We start from the raw sequence: 23,544 nt of genomic DNA, 5'->3' as shown, positions 1-23,544 counted from the left end.
CTATGCAAAATTTGTCGACTCATTTCACATAAATCATCATGACTCTGTCCTTTGCCAATGTTCCTCAAGCTTTGTAGAGTAGCGCATTGATCATAACAGCTCCCTTGGTTATTGATGCAATCATTCTTAGGCCCTTGTAGCCATTTTCCGATATTCCTCAATTGCTCATTCATTTCACATTATACAGAGTCCATTCTTCATCACCATCTTGAAAGCATCTTCAAAATATCTTGGAGGCATCTTTGAGACATATTCAAAGCATTTTCACAAGTTTACGTTACAAACTCAAGTTGTCTTCAAGTTTCCACTTATTTAAAAGGAGATGTTAAAAGATAACAAGTTTAATCCAAATTAAGGCCCAAGCCCAATCCTATATATATATAATCATTCTTAGGCCCTTGTAGCCATTTTCCGATATTCCTCCATTGCTCGTTCATTTTACATTATGCATAGTCCATTCTTCACCACCATCTTTAAGTCATCTTGGAGGCATCTTTGAGGCATATTCAAAACATTTTCACAAGTTTACGTTACAAACTTAAGTTGTCTTCAAGCTTCCACTTTATTTGAAAGGAAATGTTAAAAGAAAACAAGTTTAATCCAAGCTAAGGCCCAGGCCCAGGCCCAAGCCCAAGCCCAATCCTATTTGATGTGCATACAAATTATTTTACTTGTGCAAGATACATGATAATAACAGCTACAATGAGAATGTTGAAAGTGTTGAGGTTACAATGACGGCGAAGATATGGCGAAGATATAGCAATGGTGATGATGGGAAAAGACTGGTTTCATAAGGGAATAAAGGTTGGTTTGAGGACACGAGTGTTTCAAAAAATTAAAAATGTTTTAAGCTTTTCACTTCTCTTGGATTATTTTTAGTAACTTGGGAAAAAAAATTTTTTTTTTTTTTTTTTTTAAATATAAATAAACATGGTCCAATTTTGCACCAAACACCAAAAAAATCAGAAATAACATTTTTTTTTTGATAAGTAGAAATAACATTTTCAAACTGTTTGCCTCTTCAAAAGACAGCTTTTTTTTTTCCTCCAAAATTTATCTTCAATTAAAATTTTTTTAAAAAAAATCTCTCTAATCTTAAAAGCATGTTCAATTGAATCGAACATAGTTTTAATCCCTCTCTATCTCTATGTCTCTGTTGAATACATTAGGAAGTTAAGGTACAAGTCTTGGGCGCATGAACCAACTTCTAAGCATAATAAATTCTTCACTCCCAGCTTGCAGCACACTAGGGTAAAACTAGGACACTAATAGGTACTCAGAGGCTCCGTAATTGAAGGCTATTGGTCAGAGAATAAAGGGATTTATCTAAGGCTCAGACTACCAAATGGAGATCTTTTAAATAATAGAACCCCCCAAAGCCCCAGAGTCGTTTCAGCACCGTAGCCAGATGGGAAAGTAGCTTTGTAAGAAGGGTCAGGATTCCATGACTTGATTTAATCCTGAGGCTTTCACTGGCCTAACTGCTGCAAAGAGAAGGATATCTGAAAGAGAGGGAGGGCAAGAGAGTCTCTCTCTACTTAAACCCATTCAAACCCCTATAAAAACCAATTACAACAATTACACGAAGCATTTACATAATCAAATATTAGAGCAAGTGCTTAGCAATCACTTTACAATTTAGTGACATCCAACCCATTATGCACAAACTAAATCCAGAAACCATCTAGAGAGGTTAAAAAATGGTCAACCTATGATTAGTTAGACTGATTAACAGATGCTATGGGAATTGATACAAATCTTCATCTTCCATTCCGAACGCATCACCTAGAGAAGTTGATCCCACACCTTCACTATCCATGCCAACAAGTTCAGCCTGCATGAATAGTTGAATAAATTCAGTAACTTATACACATAGGCCAATTAAATGCCAACATAGAGAGACCACAGCCATTAGGATAAACTTAAAAAATACTACTACTAAATAATATAGGATATTGGAGTCATGTTATCTTTTTTTAATTCTTATGGTTAATTTAAGGATGTTTGGCCATAGAAGTCATACACCTGGCTTCCAAATATATAGAATAAGGAACCTCCAAAAGTAATCACCCATCATGATTGAACTCGAATAACATCTTCAATTGTACATGTTCCAAAATATGATTTGCATCCAATATAACATATGCGAACCATCATTTAACTTAATGAAATGTATGGTTGGAAATCTACACGCAAACTGTCTCATGAATTTTGGACAGAAAAGAAATTAGTGTTCTCCAGAGAGAGTGCATTTACTCTGGAAACAAAACAAAACATCAAGAGAACCAGTCTATCCTGACCATATTGAAAAAAAAATTAATAAAAAAAAATCACGACTAGCAACTGACTGAACTTGTAAAGCTCAATTAAGGAGTTACGACTTTTAGCCAGACTTGGTAGTGGTACTCCTGGGGGTAATGAGAAGCTTAAAAAAATGAAGCCCATTTCTTTGAAATCCCACTATAGCAATGCTAACAAATATATAAAATGAGAGACCCAAAGCACCAAGAAAATGACTTGTAACTATGAAGTTCTAAGGTATCATACCTTGGGAATTACAAGATAATGAAAACTAAAATGCACGAACATCCCAAGGACAGTTTGAATATGTCTGGGACATAGTCCAAGACGCATTCAATCTTAAAGTTTTTTTGATGCTTAAAGTTGAAAGGTTAAAAAAGGGCTAAAATTGAGGAGGAGCTTGATGCTTGATGGCCTACTGATAGATGTGGCTTGGTTCAATTCGAAGAGGGAGTCTACAGTGCAGATGAGGTTGTAGAGACCATGGTGGTGGTCAGAGGAGCGGTCTCAACATGTTCAGGTCACAGGGCAACACAGCAGAGTTCAGAGGAGCTTGTATCTAGTGTTGGCAAGGAGGCCATCAATCTCAAAGCTTTGGTGGCAGAGAGCCTCTGCGTCTCTCTCTCTCTCTCTCTCTCTCTCTCTCTCTCTCTCTCTCTCTTATATTGTGTCATGACTCACAAGGAAAGGAGATTTTTCTTTTTTGTTTTGGGTCTAAAGTGAGGAAAGTGAGAAGGAATCAAGGAATAGAGAACGAGAAAGAGTACTAGTAGAAAGATTGGGCCAATTGGCTCCATAAGATACTGGACCTCCGGATGATTTTATTTATTTATTTATTTATTTTTAAACAAGGGCCTTTTCTATTGAAGCAGACAAAAATAATATGATATAGGGTTTCCTTTTCTTTTTAGGGAGAAATTGCATTTACTAAAAAATGATTTTTCTCTTTGAATGGAGTGTGGTTTTTTCTTATTTTTCTTGTTCTTCCTTTTCTATTTTTCTTGACCGTTGTTCTTTTGTTTCTTGATTTTTGCACCCATAGTACATCCCCAATGTACTCGGCTTGGCAATTTATTTATTTTTATTAATAATACTCTTACGTTATTTATTAATAAATATATATTGACACAAAATATATTGCAATTTAAACCTAAAATGATCATAAATTATGCCTATATATATAATAATAACTTTATTGCTGTATCCCTGTAGTGTCACTGTGTTTGTACTTCTTAGAATGAAAAGGTACTAGTGACTAAGATGTGAGGTAAAACTTTTACCATTTCAAAAAAAGACATGCGTTTGTTTGTTTAGCAGGTTTGGCCTGACATCATAAATAAGCTCTACCAAGGATTGCCAAGCATTTGGCATTAAAAGGTGTTGGGATCAGGGAAGGGACTAAAAGAACACAGATGGCTATGGGTTGATCTTAGGCACAAATTTGGATGCTGTCACTTCATGTCATGCAGTATAATGCTGATTCTTATTCTCATTAATTAGAGGCAAAAATAAATCAGAACACTTAAGTTCCTTCCCCCTTCCATATTGTTTTTAATCCTATATGTTGTCAATTGCAAAATTAATGAAATGTTTAAAGATGAACTTGAGGTTGAGATTCAATGATTTGAAATCACATATTAACTTGTTGGATCATCGTCAACAAACATAGCTATAGTTGAACATCAATTCAAGATCTCTCGCCTACTAACCTTAGCTTGGCGGTATATCTTAAGCACACGATGATATTGTTGACGGGCCTCTGGAGAGTCAACCATTGACAGCACCCGTGAGACAGCCTCTTCAATAGCCACATCCACTTTTTGTTTGCGAAACACCTTGAGAATGTCTTCATCTTCAGTTTCATCAATGATCTGTGTCTCATTCCGAAAACCTCGCAAACCAACTCCTTTCCGTCTCCATCGTAGTACAACCTTATCTAGAATTCCAACAGCCCAACAGATTTCCTTGTAATGCTTTCTTACCTGATAACCTCTCACATGAGCCTGCCAAGCAAGAAAAGTTAATAATCTTTTAAACCAACTAATTAAATATGGATGTGAGTTTGTTTTTATAGAAAAAAATAAAGGGGATAAATTTATATACTCCTTGAGTCATCCATTATGTGAGTTGATAAAGGTATGTGAGTAATATCTACACGCATTACTAAAGCATAGAGAAATTCCCAGTGATCAGTGTGTCATCAGATTGAAAAAGGTGATACCTGTATCTTAACAATTTTCTGGCGAAATGCTAGGAAATCCTTCCGACTTTTCCAACCTCGATACTTCTTTTGAATAGATAATGCAGCTGAATTGTAAACACGTGGGTTACGAAAGGCTAGCCTTGACAGTGCTGAAATGTCATCTGAATTGATACCATAGTCATCTATACTTGCAGCAGAGGAAGCTTGTCTATGTACTCGTTTTCTGAATGAATGTGCACGGAAAGCAGATTGTATACGTGCAGCAGCCTGGGCTGCATTCCGGACAGCAGCTAAGGTGTCTTTAAGGGAAATTTGATCCTCACTTGCAGCAAGACTTCCTTTTGAAATGCTATTCACAGTTATTTCTGCTTCAACCTCGGCAGAGCCTTTGGAAAGCTCACTTTCTTCCAGTGTGAGGGATGACAGATGGCTAGTTAATGCCACCTCTGAAAGGTAGCCAGCCAGTCCTTTGTGCCCATTTGTAGCTGCAATAGATGCAGCGGTTTTACCTCTTGGATCTTGTGAATTGGGATCTGTCACTGCCCCAGCTGATGCACCAGAAGCAATAAGTGCAGCGACCATTTTTTCCCTGTTACAGAAGAGCAATATGTAAATGGTAAACTAATCAAATAACATGTAGGCATTAAATAATATAGCAGATGCAGTGGATAAAGAATTTTGGCATAGAGATCAACAACCTTAAAAATTTTGTAGATAAGATTAATTGCTTATGAAAAATTGACTTATGATGAACCTTAATGATAATAATATGCTATGGCTTACTACTAGCCAAACCAACCTTAGTGATATACGAATTTGCTTCTTTTTATTTATTTATTTATATAAGTAAAAGTTTATTGAAGAAAAATATAAAGGTTCTATCCAAGTACATGAGATGTGTAATGATAGTACAACATGAAAACAAAAGAAAGCAAGATGAAAAAAAGAAAACATATAGAGCTAGTAGAAACTCAAGGAATCCAGGAAATGCAAGAACCCCACGACAGAAAAAAAACAGACTGCAAAATCCAATCAAATAATGACTTCAGTAATGGATACTTCAACCTTGCTGCACTTAGGTCATGTCCCTCAAAGCACCTATCATTCCACTCTCTCCAAAGACAACACATACATAATGGAACTGCCTGCCATATCCACCCATTGCCTCTTCTTCTGAAACACTCGTTCCAGCACGCAAACATCTCCTGCACCTATTTTGGCATTGCCCAAGAAACACCAAACAGAAAAAATATCATAGACCACAGCTCCTGAACCACAGCACAATAAACAAATTGGTGCTGTTCAATCATGTGCAGCACATCCAAGAACATTTTGAGAGTAACGTTTAACCCATACTATTTTGCATTGTATCCACTTCACTAGTAGTCATCCTGCATCTTTTCTTCCCTTTAGCCATAGGTATGAAATACAAGAACTAATAGACCAGTGATGCACAGCTGTAATTCCTTTCTCATAGCTACATGAGATATGGAACATTCGGCTAGGTATCAAAAATGATCTAGAAATTCATAGATGTGTTCAACTGTTGTCGCAAACAAGTATTTTTCTCCCCTTTGGGTGGAAGTCTATGAAATGTCTAACACAATCTTTTGAACAATATTTGATGAACAAGTGAGGAAGTTAAAACATATAATAATTGATTTCAACATATATATATATATATATATATATTGGATTTCAAACTTCAAACTGGGGAGAAGATTACACGTAAGTTTAGCAGTGTATATTTCTACGCTTGTCTGAAACATGGAGTTTGAAATATTTCCAAAAACATTGGGAACACAAATGCTTCTTCATATAAGAGCTATAAACCTTATTTTTCAGTTGCAATATCAGGAATTTCAATTACCTTCCAAAGCGTGCTGCCCAATGAAGAGCAGTCCACCCATTAATGTCACGAAAGTTTATATTGACACCATAATTGAGAATTGGGTTTAAGGCCCATTCAAAGCCCAACCCTGCAACCATGTGTATTATCCCTTGCTCTTTCTTGGACAAAGAACAGCCTGTCTGGTCAGGTCCTTCCTGGGATATGGATGAAAGCCACTGGCAAAGCTTGTCTTTTAGAAGCTCTTGAAGAATCCAATCAATCATGCTGGATGAAGTTCCACTGCCAACTAAGAGAGCCTCTATGACATGACCCCATGAATCATCATCAGCTTTAGATCTTCTAAGTAGTTGAATTTCAGATTCTACAGTGTCTCCTTTCTGCATCAATGATTCAGAAAGAAGCATCTGCACGAATCTAACAAGTAACAGCAACTCTTCAGGACTTTTGGCGGCTTCTGTAGTAGGCGAATTACAGTGAGCACAAGCACTCGTCTTAATATACTCAAACTCCCTGACTTCACTGCAGGATTCCCGATTGCCAGAAGTGATGCAGAGAGTCACCTTTCCAGGAAGGTGAGGAGGAGCTTCGCAGCAGATGACACCTTCCTGAATGATCTGAATAGGAGCTTCAAGATCACCAAACATACAAGTCCAGGCAGATTCCAATGGATCACAGAGGAAAGATCCAATAACGAAGACCTGCAATTAGAATTATTTGAACTTAAACTCCATGTTGGAAAGTATAATTTACTTTCCATGTCATTGAAGACCAAATCAAGACATTGATTTTGAGAGAAAATTATCGGAATAATTGTTAGATAAAATCATGGTATTCAGGCAACAAATATGCAGTTCAAATTCAAATTCAAATTATCATAGACTTGTGTACGTAAATCCCATTACAATTTTTTTTTTTTGATAAGTAACAAAAATATTATTAAGCAAAGAAAAACAGCCAACCCGAGTACATTGGGAATGTACTAAGGGGGCACAAATCAAGGACCAAGGTTACAACAATCAAGTAAAACAAGAAGGGAAGAACAAGAAATATGACAAAAGACCACACTCCAATCGAGGAGAGTGTAAAAAAAAAACTTAATCTCTAACATAGAGCGCGTTCACATCTCTCAAAGCTTCTAGCATTTCTTTCACGCCAAATACACCATAACAAGCAATGAGGCACAAGTCTCTACAAATCTATGTTACGATGTTGTCCAAACATACCCTGCCAAGACTCAAACAACCCAATAACCTTGTGAGGCATAACCCAATGGATACCAAACAAACAGAGCACCAACGACCACAACTCACAAGATATGGGGCAATGAAGAAGAAGATGATCCACTGACTCCCCACAATTCTTACACATATAGCACCAATCAAGAACTAGCATACATCTTTTGCGAAGGTTATCTTTTGTTAAAATCTTACCTAAGGAAGCAGACCATGAAAAGAAAGCTACCCTTGGAGGAACCTTCGAATGCCAAATCATTCTCCAAGGGAAGGATAAGAGGGTAGGAGGGTAGAAAGAAAGATAGAATCCTCTAACCTCAAAACATCTACTCCTAGCTAGCTTCCAACAAACCCAATCAGGACCCAAACCCCTTACCGTCGAAAAGTAGGCCATATCCATAAACAGATCAAAGGATTCTTGCTCCCAATCTTGTGGAGGACAACAGAATTTAGCATCCCAATAAATCCTTCCACCAGACCAACACATACCTCCGCTACTGAAGAATCCTTTATCCTCCTAAGACAATAAAGTTCCAGAAAAACCTCTTGGAGAGTACAATCTCCACACCACACATGCTTCCAAAACTTCACTCTAGTACCATCCCCGACATCATATAGAAGAAGTTTAGAAAAATGCAGCCAACCACTTCTAATATATCTCCACAAGCTAACACCATAAGCATTGATCACCTTTTTTGTGCACCAACCACCCCAATCATTCCCATATTTCACCTCAATAACCCTCCTCCATAGAGCATCAGTCTCCATGCCATACACCATTTCCCTAACAAGGCAAAATTAAAACTCCTCAATTGTCTAATAGCTAATCCTCCAAGCTGAAGCGGCTTACAAACCTTCGCCTAATTGACTAAATGTAGTTTGGATTCACCACTAATACCACTCCACAAAAAGTCACGTAATTTCACCATACAATTTGTCACCTTCCCAGGTAAAGGCAGAAGGGAAAGAAAGTAAGTAGGTAAAGAGGAAAGAGTACTTTTAATAAGAGTCCCCCCTTAGATAAATACAACATCTTCCAACCTGTTAATCTCCTCTCCATCTTCTCCAAAATGGGATTCCAGATTGGCAACTCCTTAAATTTAGCACCTAACGGTAAGCCCAGATATTTTAATGGAAGAGAGGATTGCCTACAACCCAACATCCTCACCAGAACATCCATATTGTGCACCACACCAATAGGAACCAACTCATATTTCCCCAAGTTAATCCTTAAGCCTGAGACCTCCTCAAATCTAGCCAGAATAGCCCTCAAACTAGCTATTTGCGAAGGATCAGCATCACAAAAAATAAGGGTGTCATCAGCAAATAAAAGGTTAGACACCATCACCGAGTTACCAGCCGTATTACCTACAGAGAAGCCTAGGAACTGTCTAGTAGTAGCCGCTACATCCAACATACCACTCAAAGCCTCCATAACAATATCAAAAAGCAGCGGAGACAAGGGGTCCCCTTGCCGAATCCCCCTAGAGCTTCCAAAGAAATCAGAAGAACTACCATTAAGCAGAATGGAGAATTTAACAATTGAGATGCAACACATTATCCATTTTCTCCATTTCTCTGAAATCCCATAGCGCCGAAGAATATACATTAAAAAACCCCAACTCACATGGTCATACACCTTCTCCACATCCAACTTACACAACACACCTGGAACACCTGTCTTCAATCTACTATCAATACATTCTGAAGCAATTAAAAAGGAATCCAAGATCTGTCTACCTTTCACAAAATCATTCTAAGAATCTAAAATAAGCCCATAAGCCACCCTTCGAAGCCGATTGGCTAACACCTTAGAAATAATCTTATAAATCCCACCAACTAAACTAATAGGCTGAAAATCCTTGATCTCCACAATATCCACCTTTTTGGGAATAGGAGCAAGGAAAGAAGCATTAAGGCTCTTCTCAAACACAGCTTGACTATGAAAGTTCTGAAACACTGCCATAATTTCAGCCTTCAAAATACACCAGCAATACTGAAAGAACGCCATGGAAAAGCCATCTGGGCCAGGAGCCTTATCACCCTTAAAATCACTAATCACCCCAAAAAAATATGGATCCCATTGTAATGTATATTCAAGAAAGATGTATGTAAATCTATAGCCCTTTGGGCTTTTGTCCCGTGGATGTGGGCCACAAGGCCGAACCACATAACCTTCACGTGTGTCTCTCTTGCGTCCGTCTTCAATACAATATTCTCTATTTCATTTTGATTTTGACATGGTATCAAGCAGGAGATACTGAGATCGATTTTTTTCTTCAATCTACCTTCCATTTAAAATGTTAAAAATCTCATGTATTGGGACTAAAGGGAGAGTTTGGAACAATCGGTAATTTAACACTCCACAAAATAACAGCTGCACCAACAAATTAATTTATGGCAGAACTCAGCATATCCATCTGCGGAATGCATGTTGAATTATTAGATCAGGACCAACCCTTATATAGCATGAAGGTGAAATTTGAACAGTCATTTTAATATTTTTCATCCAATTCTAAAAAAGATAAATCCTCAAAAATCTGTCAATAAATGACGAACCCCATTAAAGAAATAATAGGGCAGGGCTAATGACCCAGTGGATCAAAATCCATTTAACATAGCATGACCAGTAGATCTTCAGTTTCAGAGAGAGATTTAACATTTTGAAAAAGTTAAAAGAGGACATTCAGGAATTCACTGAAGTGGAACCTAAGTCCATGAACCTTATGCTATCTAGTTCAAGAGAAAACCAACTATATTATGGAAAATAAAAATGTCACAAAATTTGTTCTGATACTAAAGTTGATGAGGCAACAAATTCTCAATGAATTTGTGGGAAACAGATAAAACAGAAAAAAAAAATTTAAAAAATAAACCTAGAAACCAGAATCCGGTTTCTTGGAATCAAAACCAAGGGCGAAAGACAAAGTAAAATATAAGAGTCAGCACCTAGCTGCTTGGAGTCAACACCAAGTCACCGGGAAAAATTTCAATATTAAGTTTGATAATCAAGTCAATGTAACAATACTAAACATTTGGGCATCTAAATAGATTTCCCAGGTTACATAACGAAAGGAAAGGAAATAACTTCTAAACCAAGTTAGAAAAGGCAATAACTTTTTAACCAAGGAAAGGAAGAAACTTGTAATCAATTTTATTAAATTCAAGCAAATAAAATCAAAGATATGGCAGGGCAGGGAGAACCTACATGGTTAGGAGCAGGACAGATCATGGATGGGGCAGGTAGAGGTATTTTAATATCCCTAATGATATGGTATCCCTAATGATATGGCTCCGACATTAATAAAGATAAAATAGAAAGGGGAAGGGTGGCTCTGAAAGTACAAAGAGAGAATGAGAGACAAGTGTTTTGGGATGGTAATAATATATGTATAAAAATAAACAAATTATAATTTGGATATGCATGTAGAAGATTATATTATATGCATAAAGAATTTATTTTACTTTAAATAATATATGTACACAGGGCAGAGCAAGACGGAGTGGGGCAAGCAAGGCCCATCCTCATCCCATCACCTCTTCTGGGCAGGGAAAGCCTAAGTGGGGCGACACAGGCCAAGCAGGGCATTTTTGCCATCCCTAGGACTCAAGAAATTCCAAGACTCTTATTAACAACCTCAATTTGCCCAACAGGAAGATGAAATGCTGTGAAAAACTTCAAATTTGTGCCTACCATATGCCACAGGGTTTCCCAAAAGCAACTCATGAACCAAAAATCCATTTCATGCGCTATGGTTTTAGGAAGACCAAACAACTTGATAATTTCATCAAAGTAAAGCTTTACAACTGTGGATGCATCAAGGTTTTGGAGCATGAGATGAAATTGGCTATCTTATAGAAACAGTCTACAATTACTAGAATTGAATCATGCTTCCTAAAGGTACATGACAGTCCTAACATAAAGTCCATGCTCAAATATTGCCAAGGGCAGTCTGGCATAAATAGGCATATAAAGACCAAAGTTTTGCTTGCGATGTTTGGTAAATTAACATGCGGGACATTGACTAATTATTTTAGTCTTGGCTCTCGGGTAATAGTGTGGATTAGAGTTTGCTCTAATACCAAAATTAGATGCAGGACAAAACCAAAACTGATGCAAACCTGAAATAAAAGAACATAAAAATATAAATATAAATAACCCAAGAATTAACACCTAGACTAATGTGGAACCAGTACCAAGCAAGAAAGCAAAACCTAGGAATCCAGTACTAGAGTTGCACAGAATTAGCAAAATGATATGAAGGAATACTCCTATAAATAATTTTATTCCTAAAGAAAACTATAAAAGAATGTTAAACATTGTGTTCTTACATAGAGTTCCAAACTTATTTAGTACAAAAAGAAAATAACTCTACCAACCTTAAGAAATAGAATAAAATTCCTATACCAAGTAGGAAAAGAAATAACTAAATTACGTAACTAAAATTAATCTTAGACATTAAGTGATTAGCCCTTAGGCCCAACTAGTAATACGCCCCATCCGTAAGACCTAATGGGATGTCTACTGGCATTTGCATCCATAAGTATGCTTAATTGGAGGCCCATGTCTAACGTCCACACCACTAGTAGTTTTCCAAATATGAATTCTGAAATTCATCCAATCATGAAGAGGTGGACCATCATTCAAAGCTGGGTTGATAAGCAGTGGAATTTTATAAAGATACTCTGGTTTTTTTTCTATAATAAAACCATGTCTAACAAAAGAATCAAACCAATTGTGCCATACCCAACCATTTAGTTCAAGTTGATAAACCTATCTTTCATGAAACAGGAATATGATATTGTCAGATAAGGATTTAGTTAATCACTCAACATATGCAGCCTGATTTTTAGATGCTCTAGAGCAATAGGAGATCCAGTAAACAAACCAAGTATTCAGTCAATGAAACAATGTTGCTGTCTCAGTGAAAGAAGCATAATACATCTTAGGAGATAGCACCGAAGACATGGACTTACACGATACATACCTTTGTGGCCTCGGTGGCATAACCCCATTCTGGGGATATTTCCCGAATGGTAAATTTCTGTTTCTGTGCGACAGTCAAACTTGAGTCTGCTTCAAGAGGAATTCCTGTTTGGCCTTGGTCAAAAAACGTCATGTAGTAGTTGGAATTGGTTTCATGAGATTCTATCTCTGAAGAATACGCAGGAAATTTAAACCTGTCAGCTTCCTCAGCCAGAGACATAGAAGCTGGTAATACAAGATGGCTGTCAATACTTCATAAAATTTCACTAAGGCTAAAACAGTGTCAAAAAAAGAAAAAAAAAATTATATATATAGTTGTCTAGGTTCCACCAAGTGGCACATTCTTTGAGAAGAAAAGGAAATTCTATTTATTTAGCTTTCTACTTCATCAAAATTAGATTTTAAATGTGCTCTAATTTTGTGCCAAATGTCTCTCCAATTAAAATTACTTCTAACTCGTTACTATTCAAGCCCAGTTAAAACCACTTCTATCTAATTGTACTTGAGGCTTATTTAAAAGTACTTTCAACTCATTTTAAACTAATCCAATTTTTCATTAAAAAAATTATTATCAATTCAAGAAAGTTTAAGTTCTAAAAAATTTGCTGTTCCTTTTCAATATATTTTCATAGAAAATCAGTTATGAAAATTTTTTGTAAAAATGTAAGTACTAAATAAATTTATTACATTACAAGAACAAAAATTACATTAAGAAGTAAAAATTAAGTATACAAATAGTTTAGTAAACTACCCTTTTTTTCCTTTAAGTAAAATGAAACAATTAATAATGAACAATTTGCATACCAAATATTATCTTATTTATTTATTGGTAAGTTATACATGCATCCAATGAGTCTTGAACCCATGACCTCACCCTCCACTTAGCACTCTACCAAATATTATCCTTACAAAGTCTTTTCAAGAATTGAAAAAAGGTCCTAAAATACCAACAAAGTTAAACTAAGATAGAAACGTTTTATTTGTATCTAATGGTGTTTATTTTAAAATGAGTATGTGCATAAATAGGGAGTTACAAGCTAGTTACTATCAGAAGCAGAGGAAATCATACTGTTTTCAAAATTATCTACATCAAAATTTAGCCAATGATCATGTTCCTGCTCTTCCTTAGGTGCCTTCCCTGAAGAAGGAGGTTTTCCCTGTTGGACAGATGAAACTGAATTAAAAATAACACCTTTTTTTTTTTTTTTTTTTGTATTCAAAAGGATTATTTAACAAATACTATATATAGACTCACACACACACAAAAAAAACCTATATAGTGGACAGACAGAACTAAGGCGTATTGTAAAGGATAAGTAGAAAAAGTTTTGAGTCCCAAAATAAAAAAATTACTGCTACTATCAGGAATAAATCAGAGTCTGGATCAAACATGAAAGAGATCATAGATGTGAAATAAAAGACGCCATGAGATTCTTTGTGATACTCACATTTCCATCCAATATGTACAAGTTTTCACTCTGGGACTCAACACCTGATGAAGTGTTATATGACTCAAACATCTCTGTCCAAGATGAAGATCCTTTACTTCCATCGGTAAAATCATGCCCAAACGATTGATTGTGATTTTTACTGCTGTCACCTACAAAAATGACTCCATCAGCTCTTTCTTGTTTTCTTTTCCCATGTAATTATTTTTACAATAACAAAGAAAAGAAGTAACAGGGAAAGCGAACGAAGCAGAAGCTTAAGACTTGAGAATTTGAGAACATTATGACATTTAACATTTTACAAACTGGAAACTATTGGATGCACAGAATATCTAAGGCAAAATAAGTGAGAAAGAAAGCAGGCAAGCAATTCAATGTTTTGAGTGATCAAACTGAAGAAACTCTAAAGGACTGACCTAGCAACTCTTGAAAGTTGATGCATCAGAGTTTACTTTCTTTTAAACAGTACAGAGGCATACAATTTTGACTGCTTTTTTCTCCATGTTTCTACAGTAATTTAAGGAAAATGAATAGCCTTATCGTCTAAAGGATTTAGGTTCTCTATTCTTAAATTTTAAAAAAAAAATTAAAGGTGAATATCTGAGGTCAAACCTTTGGGCAATAGCAAGTGCCTTTCACACAAGCAATGCGTCATGGGTTTGAGTCTAGAAATCAAACACTCCAAAGTTGGGGGCAAGGCTAGCTACCAACCACCTTTCCCAAACCCCATAAAAGGGGGAGCATTGTAAAATGAATACAGCCTTTTAAAGGTGAACATCTCTCCCAACATTTCAAAACATAAACATCAATTTATACATATATGCATATAAACATATAATATAATATTACTTAAATGAAATCAGGCCTCATAATCACGAACTTGTTCATGAGCACATTATTTTCTTTGAGTTTGGCATGTTTAGTCAAGTCTAATGTGAGGCTTGAGCATGGCTCATTTATTAAATAAATGAGCATAACAAGCTTTTCCCAAGTAGAGCCTGAGCTGAACAGCCCCGTTCATTTACAGCCTACCCCCAAAGTACTCTTTGATAGGGCGTTACAATTACATGTTCTTTTATATAAAACATAATTCCACAGGCAGTAGTTGTCATATTTCTAAAGCTTGTGCTCAAACCCCTAGCTACCTAGAAAGGAAGGCATTTTTCTCACAGATGTCTTTTAACCTTCAACCTTCTTTCTTTTGGTAACTTCACTCACAGTAAGCACGTCATATGTTTCCAAAACTGATATAGAAAAAAAAAAAAAATCCCTTTTTAATGCTTGAGTATGAATTTGGGGTTTCTTTGCACAAACAATGGCACATCCTATCTGTATTTTCTTTTTTGGCTTTGATACATTACACCAGATGCAGATGACATAATATGGATTTGTGATGGATCTAAAAAAGGGTTCAAAGTAGTTATGATAACTATCATATAAAAAATTAACACTACCGCTCATTCATGACCAAGGACTTGTACAAGCTGACGAAACTATAAAACACAACATAAGAAGATAGAAAATCATATTAGATTCCACAAGAAATATCATCAACAATGAGCATGATGTCAAAAATATAGAACTAATTTAAGTAGAACCAAACACAGCCAAGAAGAATGTAGTTTCAACAATATACCAGATCTGTTAAGACACATACAAGTTCATTATAACAATTCTATGCACCAGATGACGCGGGGGGGGGGGGGGGGGGGAGAAAGAACCTGCAGCAGAAAGAAACTCAAGGTTGTTTGAGTCCTGAATGACAACATGTCCCCCATAAAACTGATCAATATGTTCTGGTCCATGTAGTAAAGCTGCACATTGATCCTGCTTTGCATTCTCCCTTTCATATTGCAGGATATCTGAATCATTAGAATTTTCATCTTGACTGTAGAACGTACAAATATCTTTGACGCTGTCTTCATTTAAACTTAATTGCTCCTCAAGCCTTCGTAAAGCTTGAGTAACCTCAAGCTCAGGAGAACTCTCTCTCTGTTCTCTTCTATCTACCCTGTCCAGGTGATCCATCCCATTATTCTTGATGGCTGTCTCAGAACTCACTTCTGGACTAGATAAACTCTGGTAAGGATCAAAGAAATCACTAATTATGGAGTTAGAGCCTGGATTTTTAGTATAAGAGCTAGGACTCTGACTGAAGGTAGAAGAGGATCCTGGAGATAACAGTGTAACGGATCCAGAAGTGGCCTTTCCCTGAAACCAATAACACAACCATTTTTATTTTTATTTTAAGATCAATCTCACTATTGAAAACAATGAAAATATTAAGGGTAAATTGTAAATTACACCCCTAAAGTTTGGGGGTGATTGGATTTTACACCCTGAAGTTTTAGAATTTGAATTTTATCCCCTAAAGTTTGCGGTGTTTGGATTTTACACCCTAACATTTCAGAACTTGGATTTTACTCCCTAAAGTTTAAGGTTGTTTGGATTTTACACCTCCAAATTCTGAAATTTTAGGGTGAAATTCAAACACCCCAAAACTTTAGGGAGTAAAATCCAAACACTTCCACAATATAGGAGGTAAAATCCAAATTTTGAAACATTAGGGTGTAAAATCCAAACATCACCAAACTTCATGGGCTAAAATCCAAATTCTAAAACTTCAGGGTGTAAAATCCAATCACCCCCAAACTTTAGAGGTGTAATTTGCAATTTACCCAAATATTAAATAGCACACAGACAGAGAAGTAGCAGATTATGTTTTACAGAAACAACTACATCTAGGATCCATGCAATCTTCAAATTACATGGGCAAGTGAAAAGTTCCCACGGGTGGGTGGGGGGGGGGGGGGGACATATTTGGGACACTTGGATCATAATTAGTAAATAGTCATGGTTGACCCTTGATACAGAAGCGCCTGACAAATGAGAAACTTTTACAACATTATTAACTCATACTAGTTCTATGATATTGATGGTCTGGTAGAAATGAGTAACAAAACATTCAAAGGTAATTAGGCCCACCATGATAGGATAAAGCGACCTATGGCTGAAAAAAATTGAAAAACTATGCAGACAAAATTAAGAACATATAACTGGGATATGTGATTGGTCTAAGCCATTATAAATAGGCTGGGAGAGGCCAACAAAGAGGTTATAAGAATCAAGTAAAAGTACAGTGAGATCAGCCTTGGCTATAATCAGGATCTACAAACTCACCTCATTAGTCTCTCTGTAATGTACAAGAACGATGTGCTCATATGCCCTGCCAAGCAAAATAACATGCATGTAAATATGATAATACATTCAGATATATATAGCCATTGACATAGCAACTGCAAAATGAAACTACAAATATAATATGAACAAGCACACGTGCTGAAATTCCAAGGCCCATCTAAACTCTGCCTAACATAAATCTGTCTAAACAATTTTTCACAGTAAAAACCATAACACATAGGTCATAGCAGGTATAAGATTATATACAGTCTGCTAATAAATAAAATTCCACTCACGGATCCAGCATCCAATAACTACGTCTCTGAAAACTTGGGTTCTGCTCTCCGTGTGCATAATAGCAATTTAACGCTTCAACATTTCCGACCTAGCCATGCAGATAAACTGTCATACTCAAAACTGAAGAAAAATCAATATATAGAAATCCATTAATGCCAGAAAAAAATGGTAAATACAAAAATTACATATGATAATGATAACAGAGCAACATAACACAACCACGCACAACTTAGTCCAGCTACATGTTTGAACAACTTTTACTTATTCCATGTTAGGAACCCATGGGTAGAACTCACCCTAGAAAACCGGCTTGCAAGGGGAGGGTGCCCAAAAACTTATAAACACATGGTTAAGCTTACACTTATTCCATGTGGGATGTTAGGATCATAACATTCTAGCTAAACCATTTTAGGTGCAAACTAACATTTGAAATTTATAAGCAAAACATCTACAGTGTATTTGGATGAAGACATTGAGATTTGAAGGGAAAATCTCAAATGACGTGATTTACAATCCCATTTTTTATAACCCCAATAATTATATATCTTATTTGTTTGAGATGGGGAGGGATTTATGGACTTTTCATCCAACCCAACCAAGAAATTCCTTAGCACTCAGAGATGATCTCCTAGATGACGCTAACGAAGGCCAAGACTCCCAAACCTCCACCAACAAAGCTTTATTTTTGGTAGTAAACCCCAAGCTTGGTTCTGAAGTGACGTTATCTAGCAACATAATTGGGGTCAATTAAGATGACGTCAACATCATTAGATTGAATTTGCTGATGGCAATGTCACCAACAGAGAAGTTGCGCAATTGAGATCTAAATACGAAGTAGAATACTAGAATATGGTGGCAGAGATCAGAGAGGTTGGGCAATCAAGGTGGAGCTAGATCAGAGAGGTTGGAAGCTGGGTGAAAATCCTAAAATGTGGTGAGGAGCTAAGCAAAATGGCATCAAGTTGAGAATTTCAAGATACCAGTAGGGAGACTTGTGAAGAGTTTAATCTAGGCTTGACAGAGCAGCTGGTTCCAAATATGGACTCAGTCTCAATGAACTGGGTTCTACACTGGGTCATTTAAGTTCACTGGTGTTGTTCACAGCAACACTCATTCAGTCATTTGCCTAACTGCTCTTAAAGGTTTTTCCATTGAATGAAGAAAGAGAGAATATATGAAGAATTTTAGAAATTCCACCTCTAGAGGCAGAATTTGAATGCAGAATTTCAAGTCCCCCAAATTCTGGAAAAATTTCCCCCACAATATTTGAATTTCTTCTTATAATGCACCCAAACAAGAATTTTATTTGAAAGTATTTTAAATTTTTTTCATGTGCCCAAATGCTGCCTACAAATGCTTCACCCAAACACAACACTGTGTCCCAGTCTTTTCCATGATTTGTCTAGAATTGTTTGGGGACCACTCTTTCATGCGAATGCAGGATTATTAAATACAACTACTACCAGGCCTTAATTCCAAAATCCTGGGGTCAACTATGAATCCTCAACAAACTAATCATGGTCAGCCACATGTATTCTTGAATAAATATGGAAAATATGGAATTATGATAAACTGGAACATAAAAACCATGTTAAGATTAAAAATATTGATCTCCAAAAATAAACACACTGAGAAATTTGAAGATGCATTGGAATTAGCAGAACTAATCAAGCATCTCTCTGTCTCTCTGCCTTTAACACTAATTGCCGGAAACTAACCCCTTGTCCACATAAAGTGATTGTAAACAAACCATACATTCAACAGAAGAGTTATCAAACAAAACACCATAGCAGGATATATGACCAAGTGATATGCCAAAAATCGAAAAGTAAACCAAAAAAATTTTAGATTGATTTCTTCCCCAGAAAATTAGCAAGAAAAAGATATAATGCATCAGTGTAATAAAGGGAAGAGTTCCTCCTAGTAAAGGATGGCCAGTAACCATAAATGCACAGGCATACCTTAAGTCGTTCATGTGCTTCTCCAACAGTTCTTCCATCCTTCTTTTTACGCCAGTTATGACCATCCCTACGAAAGAACCGAAGCACCCTCTTGTTAAATAGAAACAAAGATCCACCTGTTAAAGAATCAGTAGTCAGTAATATGTACAGCCAGTAAGATGTCAGAATCTTGACAAAAAGTCTAAATAGGCATAAACATTACTGGTTGGCTTTTGAGGGGGCTCCTCAGTGAGCTGGTATTTCTCATGATTCTGTAAAATGAAGAGTACTTCTGCAGGCTTCAGCCAACGGATTGGAGCTTCTCGAAATAGATCATTGATATCATATCCTGTGTTTATTCGGAGAACAGCAGTCAAACATGTATAAGTGGAACTTTTGTGGCTGTGGTTCGAATAGATTATCGATATTAATATATGTAAAGGACATATATTAATATTGATAATCTATTCGAAAAGCTACAGAAAAGCAGAAACTGTGTCTAATGCATCCCTAGTTTATTAATAGAATACCTAAAACAAATATATAGTATTTTCAGTTACACAAAACCTGTGGGCCTTGAACCTCAAACCTCAACCTCCACCTTACTCTTTGATGGGTAGGAGGTGTTAAGATTTTAAATTGACAAGTTCCAAGACAATGTAATATTTGTTGAGTCTTCAACAAACATTGAGGTCTTCAAGAACAATCTGTGAAGAGGCAGCTCAAGAAGACATTTTGTCAACATTTTGACTATCATTAGATCAATGATAGAAAATCGCAGACTTTGTTCAGTCACCTGTTTTAAAGAAGTCGATGCATTTGTTTTTAACCCTACTTGCGCTGCCTATATAAGGCCCTTCATAACACAATTTCAGTGACACTGGTAAAAAGAGGCAAAAACCCTGTTCTACATAGTGAAGAAAATATAACTTCCATCCCAGTCTACCCATGAGTTCACAAAGCCAAATTCTTTTGAGTTGGTGTGATCAAAGCTTGAAACCACAACTTAGTGACATTCACTGTGGTATCAAATCTTAGAGGAGGTGCTTGGAGTTGGTCAGAGGTTTTGGTCATTTACACGGGCGTGTCGTTCATGAAGTGATCCATGTATGATAAATTCAGATGTTTTAAAGCTGCTGTCAATCTCAATAGTGAGTTCATCTACTAGGATTCTAGAATCTAGGTTACAAATGTTTGTCCAAGATTGTAAATTCCTTCTCATATAGTGGATGGACTAGCTTGATAGTGGATTTTCCTTTGGAGAAGTTCTCCATTAGTTTTCCACTTCGTCACCATATTGTTGTGTCATCTATTTATTGTTTTTAATGCTTTTACTGCTTGATTTACAGATTTGGTGACTTGCTGGTTTCATTGATTACATCCATATAACTGTGATCACATAATTAGTTTAATTGGACATAAATTGATAAATTTTCCTCATAGTTGATTTGGGGTCTACAACGTTACTCTCAAGGTGCCATTTGAGCTAGAGCTCATTTGATAATATGAGCCAATACAAAATGATCTGTATTGTCACATTTTTTTAATAAACTTAAAAATAAGCATATGAATTTCAGCAAGGAACTCATAACAAAAATAATTACTCTTTTTAATAATATGTTTAATAAGTGTCAAACCTCCAATTTTAATTTCAAGGAAAAATAAAAGGATGAAATAGACATACACATTTTGTAGTTTGATGTATTTCCATTGATAGCCTTGGATTGTGTTTATTCTCAACACACCTCTTGTGCTATCCAATTGTTCTAATAAACTATTTCCATCCGCTTATTGCAAAAATCATTAATGAAAATTAGTCACATTAAAATAATTGGATAGCAAAGGAAGTGTGATTACAGAGAGTGTAATGTGGTTTAACAGTATGAAGTTGGTGAATCTCATGTCACTAAATTATTTCTGTAAATAAAGTTAACAGAAAATGGATGGAAGTAATTAGTTTCAATGGTAAGCTTCATTAGTTTTGACGTAAGACATTTTCCCGGCAATTTCTAGTGTTTGGTATGGCGGAAAACTTAAGTCAATGGAAATTTTTTTCTGGTCAACAAAAAAAAAAAGCCCAATAGAGTGGAAACTTAAAAAAATAAAAATAAATAAATTTAAAGAGTATAAAATATTTTCCAAAAGACGCTATGAGGCTGTTTGGGACGATATTCTAGTAACGTTATTTGTATTTTTGAAAATATGTGTGGGTTTGTATGAAAATAAATGTAAAAAGGAAAAAATATTGCTTAATCTACCTTAGCAAACGGCCCTAAATATTCCCAAAAAAAAAAAAATCTCCCTCAATGGTATCTTCTCTCTTCTCCCTCATATTGTCATATCCCCAAATTTTCGAGATCCAAACCGAGCCTAATCAATCATTAACATCAAAAATTACAAAAAAACACTACTAGATTTTACAAAATTTTCTTTTCTTGTTTAACATTCAGACTCAAAGAAGTCACATAAAGGAGGAAGAAATATTCACCAAACAAAAAAAAAAAAAAATCAGAGAGTGAGTGACATAGAAGAAGAAGAAGAAGAAATCACATGAAGCATACCTGATTGCATCATGGTGAAATTTTACAGGGAAGAATTGCAGAGAGAGCGTCTCATCCACAGTTCAATTCACTACAGGACGGACTCCAAGAGAAGCTGCGAGATTCGTCATTTTGTCCCCAACTCAACGGACACTGAGAGAGAGAGAGTGCGTGAAAGAGAGATATATAGATTTGATAACGGTACTGTACAGTTTGAGCTTGAGACTGTGTAAGACAAATCAAATGAAAAACAAAACATACCGACGAAACTGCGGTGCAGGTGCATAAAAGAAAAGGTGTGCAATTCTCTGCTATTTCGGTAAAAATAACCTTTTTGTATTTATATTTATGTGACGTGGTTAGGTAGCATTCGTCACAAATTTTTTAAAAGAGAAACTTTTTAATACTTTTTGTCGCAACGGAATATTTCTCTTTTGCAATTTCCAAAAGGAAACTACTTTTGTAATCTTATCGTATTTTATGAAATTACTATATTAACCCTGTCGAGGTGTAATTACTAATCATAGCCGTATTACTGACTTGACTTTTGGATTATTGACACGTCATGTGCAAATTCTATCCAACGTTCACTGGTGTCGGGTGCGAAGACGAAAGCAGGTTAAGCCCAAGGGCATACTTGGTAGTTGTTTATAAAGAATTAAGAAAGACTTTGACTCCGTACGGCATTATGGGTATTTCACTTAGCCGTAGAATCTCCGCTCAGCCCTTGGTTGCGTGGACAGGGCTATCCGGCTATTGAGGTGAGCTGAATATTTTAATGACGTATATACAAAACGTGGAACATGTTTTGCGGAAATATCCATATATTTGTCGGAAAATTATTATGAGTATCATAAATCGTATTTTTTCCTCTCACATGAATAATGGATCTTACAATAAATTTAATTAATGAGATCTATTATTTATGTGAAAAGAGAAAGTACACATTCATAATACTCTGAGAGAGTACACAATAATTTTTCATATTTGTTTCTTGAGTTTGAGACACGTATTAACTGTTTATTTTTTAAAACATTTTATAAAAAACAAGCCTCATCACAGCTGGTCTTTTGTTACAAGAGTTTCGACGACAAAAAAAAAAAAAAAAAAGCAGCCTCCCACAGTCCCTCGACAACGCTCAACTGCTCAAGAATGGTTAAGTGGAAAGCCCTGGCTGCTGATTGTTTCAAAACAAATATTCATGGTGCTGTTTTCGCAGAAACTAAAAATGAAGCTGGGATTGGCGTGGTGCAGTGGTGGTTCGGAATTGCAGGGACAAGGTCATGGCCGGCAGCGGTATCAAAAAACATTTCTTTGCCTGCATCTGTTGTCTTGCTGGAAATGTTGGTTGCTCAAAGGGCTGTGACTTTCATTCGTGAACTTGGATTGATTAACTATATTTTTTATGATGATTCAGAGGTTGTTATTAATGTTTTAAACCATGTGGGTTCTTTTCTCTCGTCCATTGGACATTTAGTAAAAGACACTTTGTCTAATTGGCTCTTTAGTGAGCTTTTCCTTCTCTTATACTAGGTGTTTTTTTCCTTTGTTAGTTTGGATATGA

At 36.0% G+C, this 23,544-nt stretch overlaps 1 protein-coding gene across 3 annotated transcripts; it reads right to left on the bottom strand.

Moving 5' to 3' along the window:
- Positions 1-1,482: 1,482 nt before the first annotated feature.
- Positions 1,483-22,382, bottom strand: LOC142627929 (calmodulin-binding transcription activator 4). Of its 3 annotated transcripts, none has more exons than XM_075801831.1 (14): positions 22,242-22,382; positions 22,002-22,133; positions 19,664-19,789; positions 19,462-19,577; positions 17,500-17,588; positions 17,204-17,249; positions 15,745-16,234; positions 14,024-14,175; positions 13,645-13,732; positions 12,577-12,800; positions 6,375-7,054; positions 4,523-5,093; positions 4,011-4,304; positions 1,483-1,834 (listed from the first exon to the last, which is right to left on the bottom strand). In XM_075801831.1, the coding sequence occupies exons 2-14, from the start codon at positions 22,012-22,014 to the stop codon at positions 1,739-1,741; spliced, it is 2,985 nt and encodes a 994-aa protein (XP_075657946.1). In that variant the 5' UTR covers positions 22,015-22,133; positions 22,242-22,382; the 3' UTR covers positions 1,483-1,738. The 3 variants fall into 3 exon arrangements, with proteins under 3 accessions (XP_075657946.1, XP_075657947.1, XP_075657948.1); XM_075801832.1 differs by having other exon boundaries at positions 12,577-12,743; XM_075801833.1 differs by lacking the exons at positions 19,664-19,789; positions 22,002-22,133; positions 22,242-22,382 and having other exon boundaries at positions 17,500-17,620; positions 19,462-19,571.
- Positions 22,383-23,544: the final 1,162 nt, after the last annotated feature.

This window comes from Castanea sativa, chromosome 3 (genome assembly GCF_040712315.1).
Source record: "Castanea sativa cultivar Marrone di Chiusa Pesio chromosome 3, ASM4071231v1".
Classification (NCBI taxonomy): domain Eukaryota; kingdom Viridiplantae; phylum Streptophyta; class Magnoliopsida; order Fagales; family Fagaceae; genus Castanea; species Castanea sativa.
The sequence above is the reverse complement of the archived record's forward strand: the minus strand, read 5'-3'. Positions and strand labels throughout refer to the sequence as shown.

Excerpts from the sequence above, each read along its gene's own strand:
- LOC142627929 (XM_075801831.1), bottom strand. Across the intron at positions 17,250-17,499 it reads AGTTATTGGATGCTGGATCC|GGCATATGAGCACATCGTTC; the intron begins GTGAGTGGAATT and ends TTTGCTTGGCAG. Across the intron at positions 14,176-15,744 it reads TGAGTTTCTTTCTGCTGCAG|GTGACAGCAGTAAAAATCAC; the intron begins GTTCTTTCTCCC and ends TCATTTTTGTAG.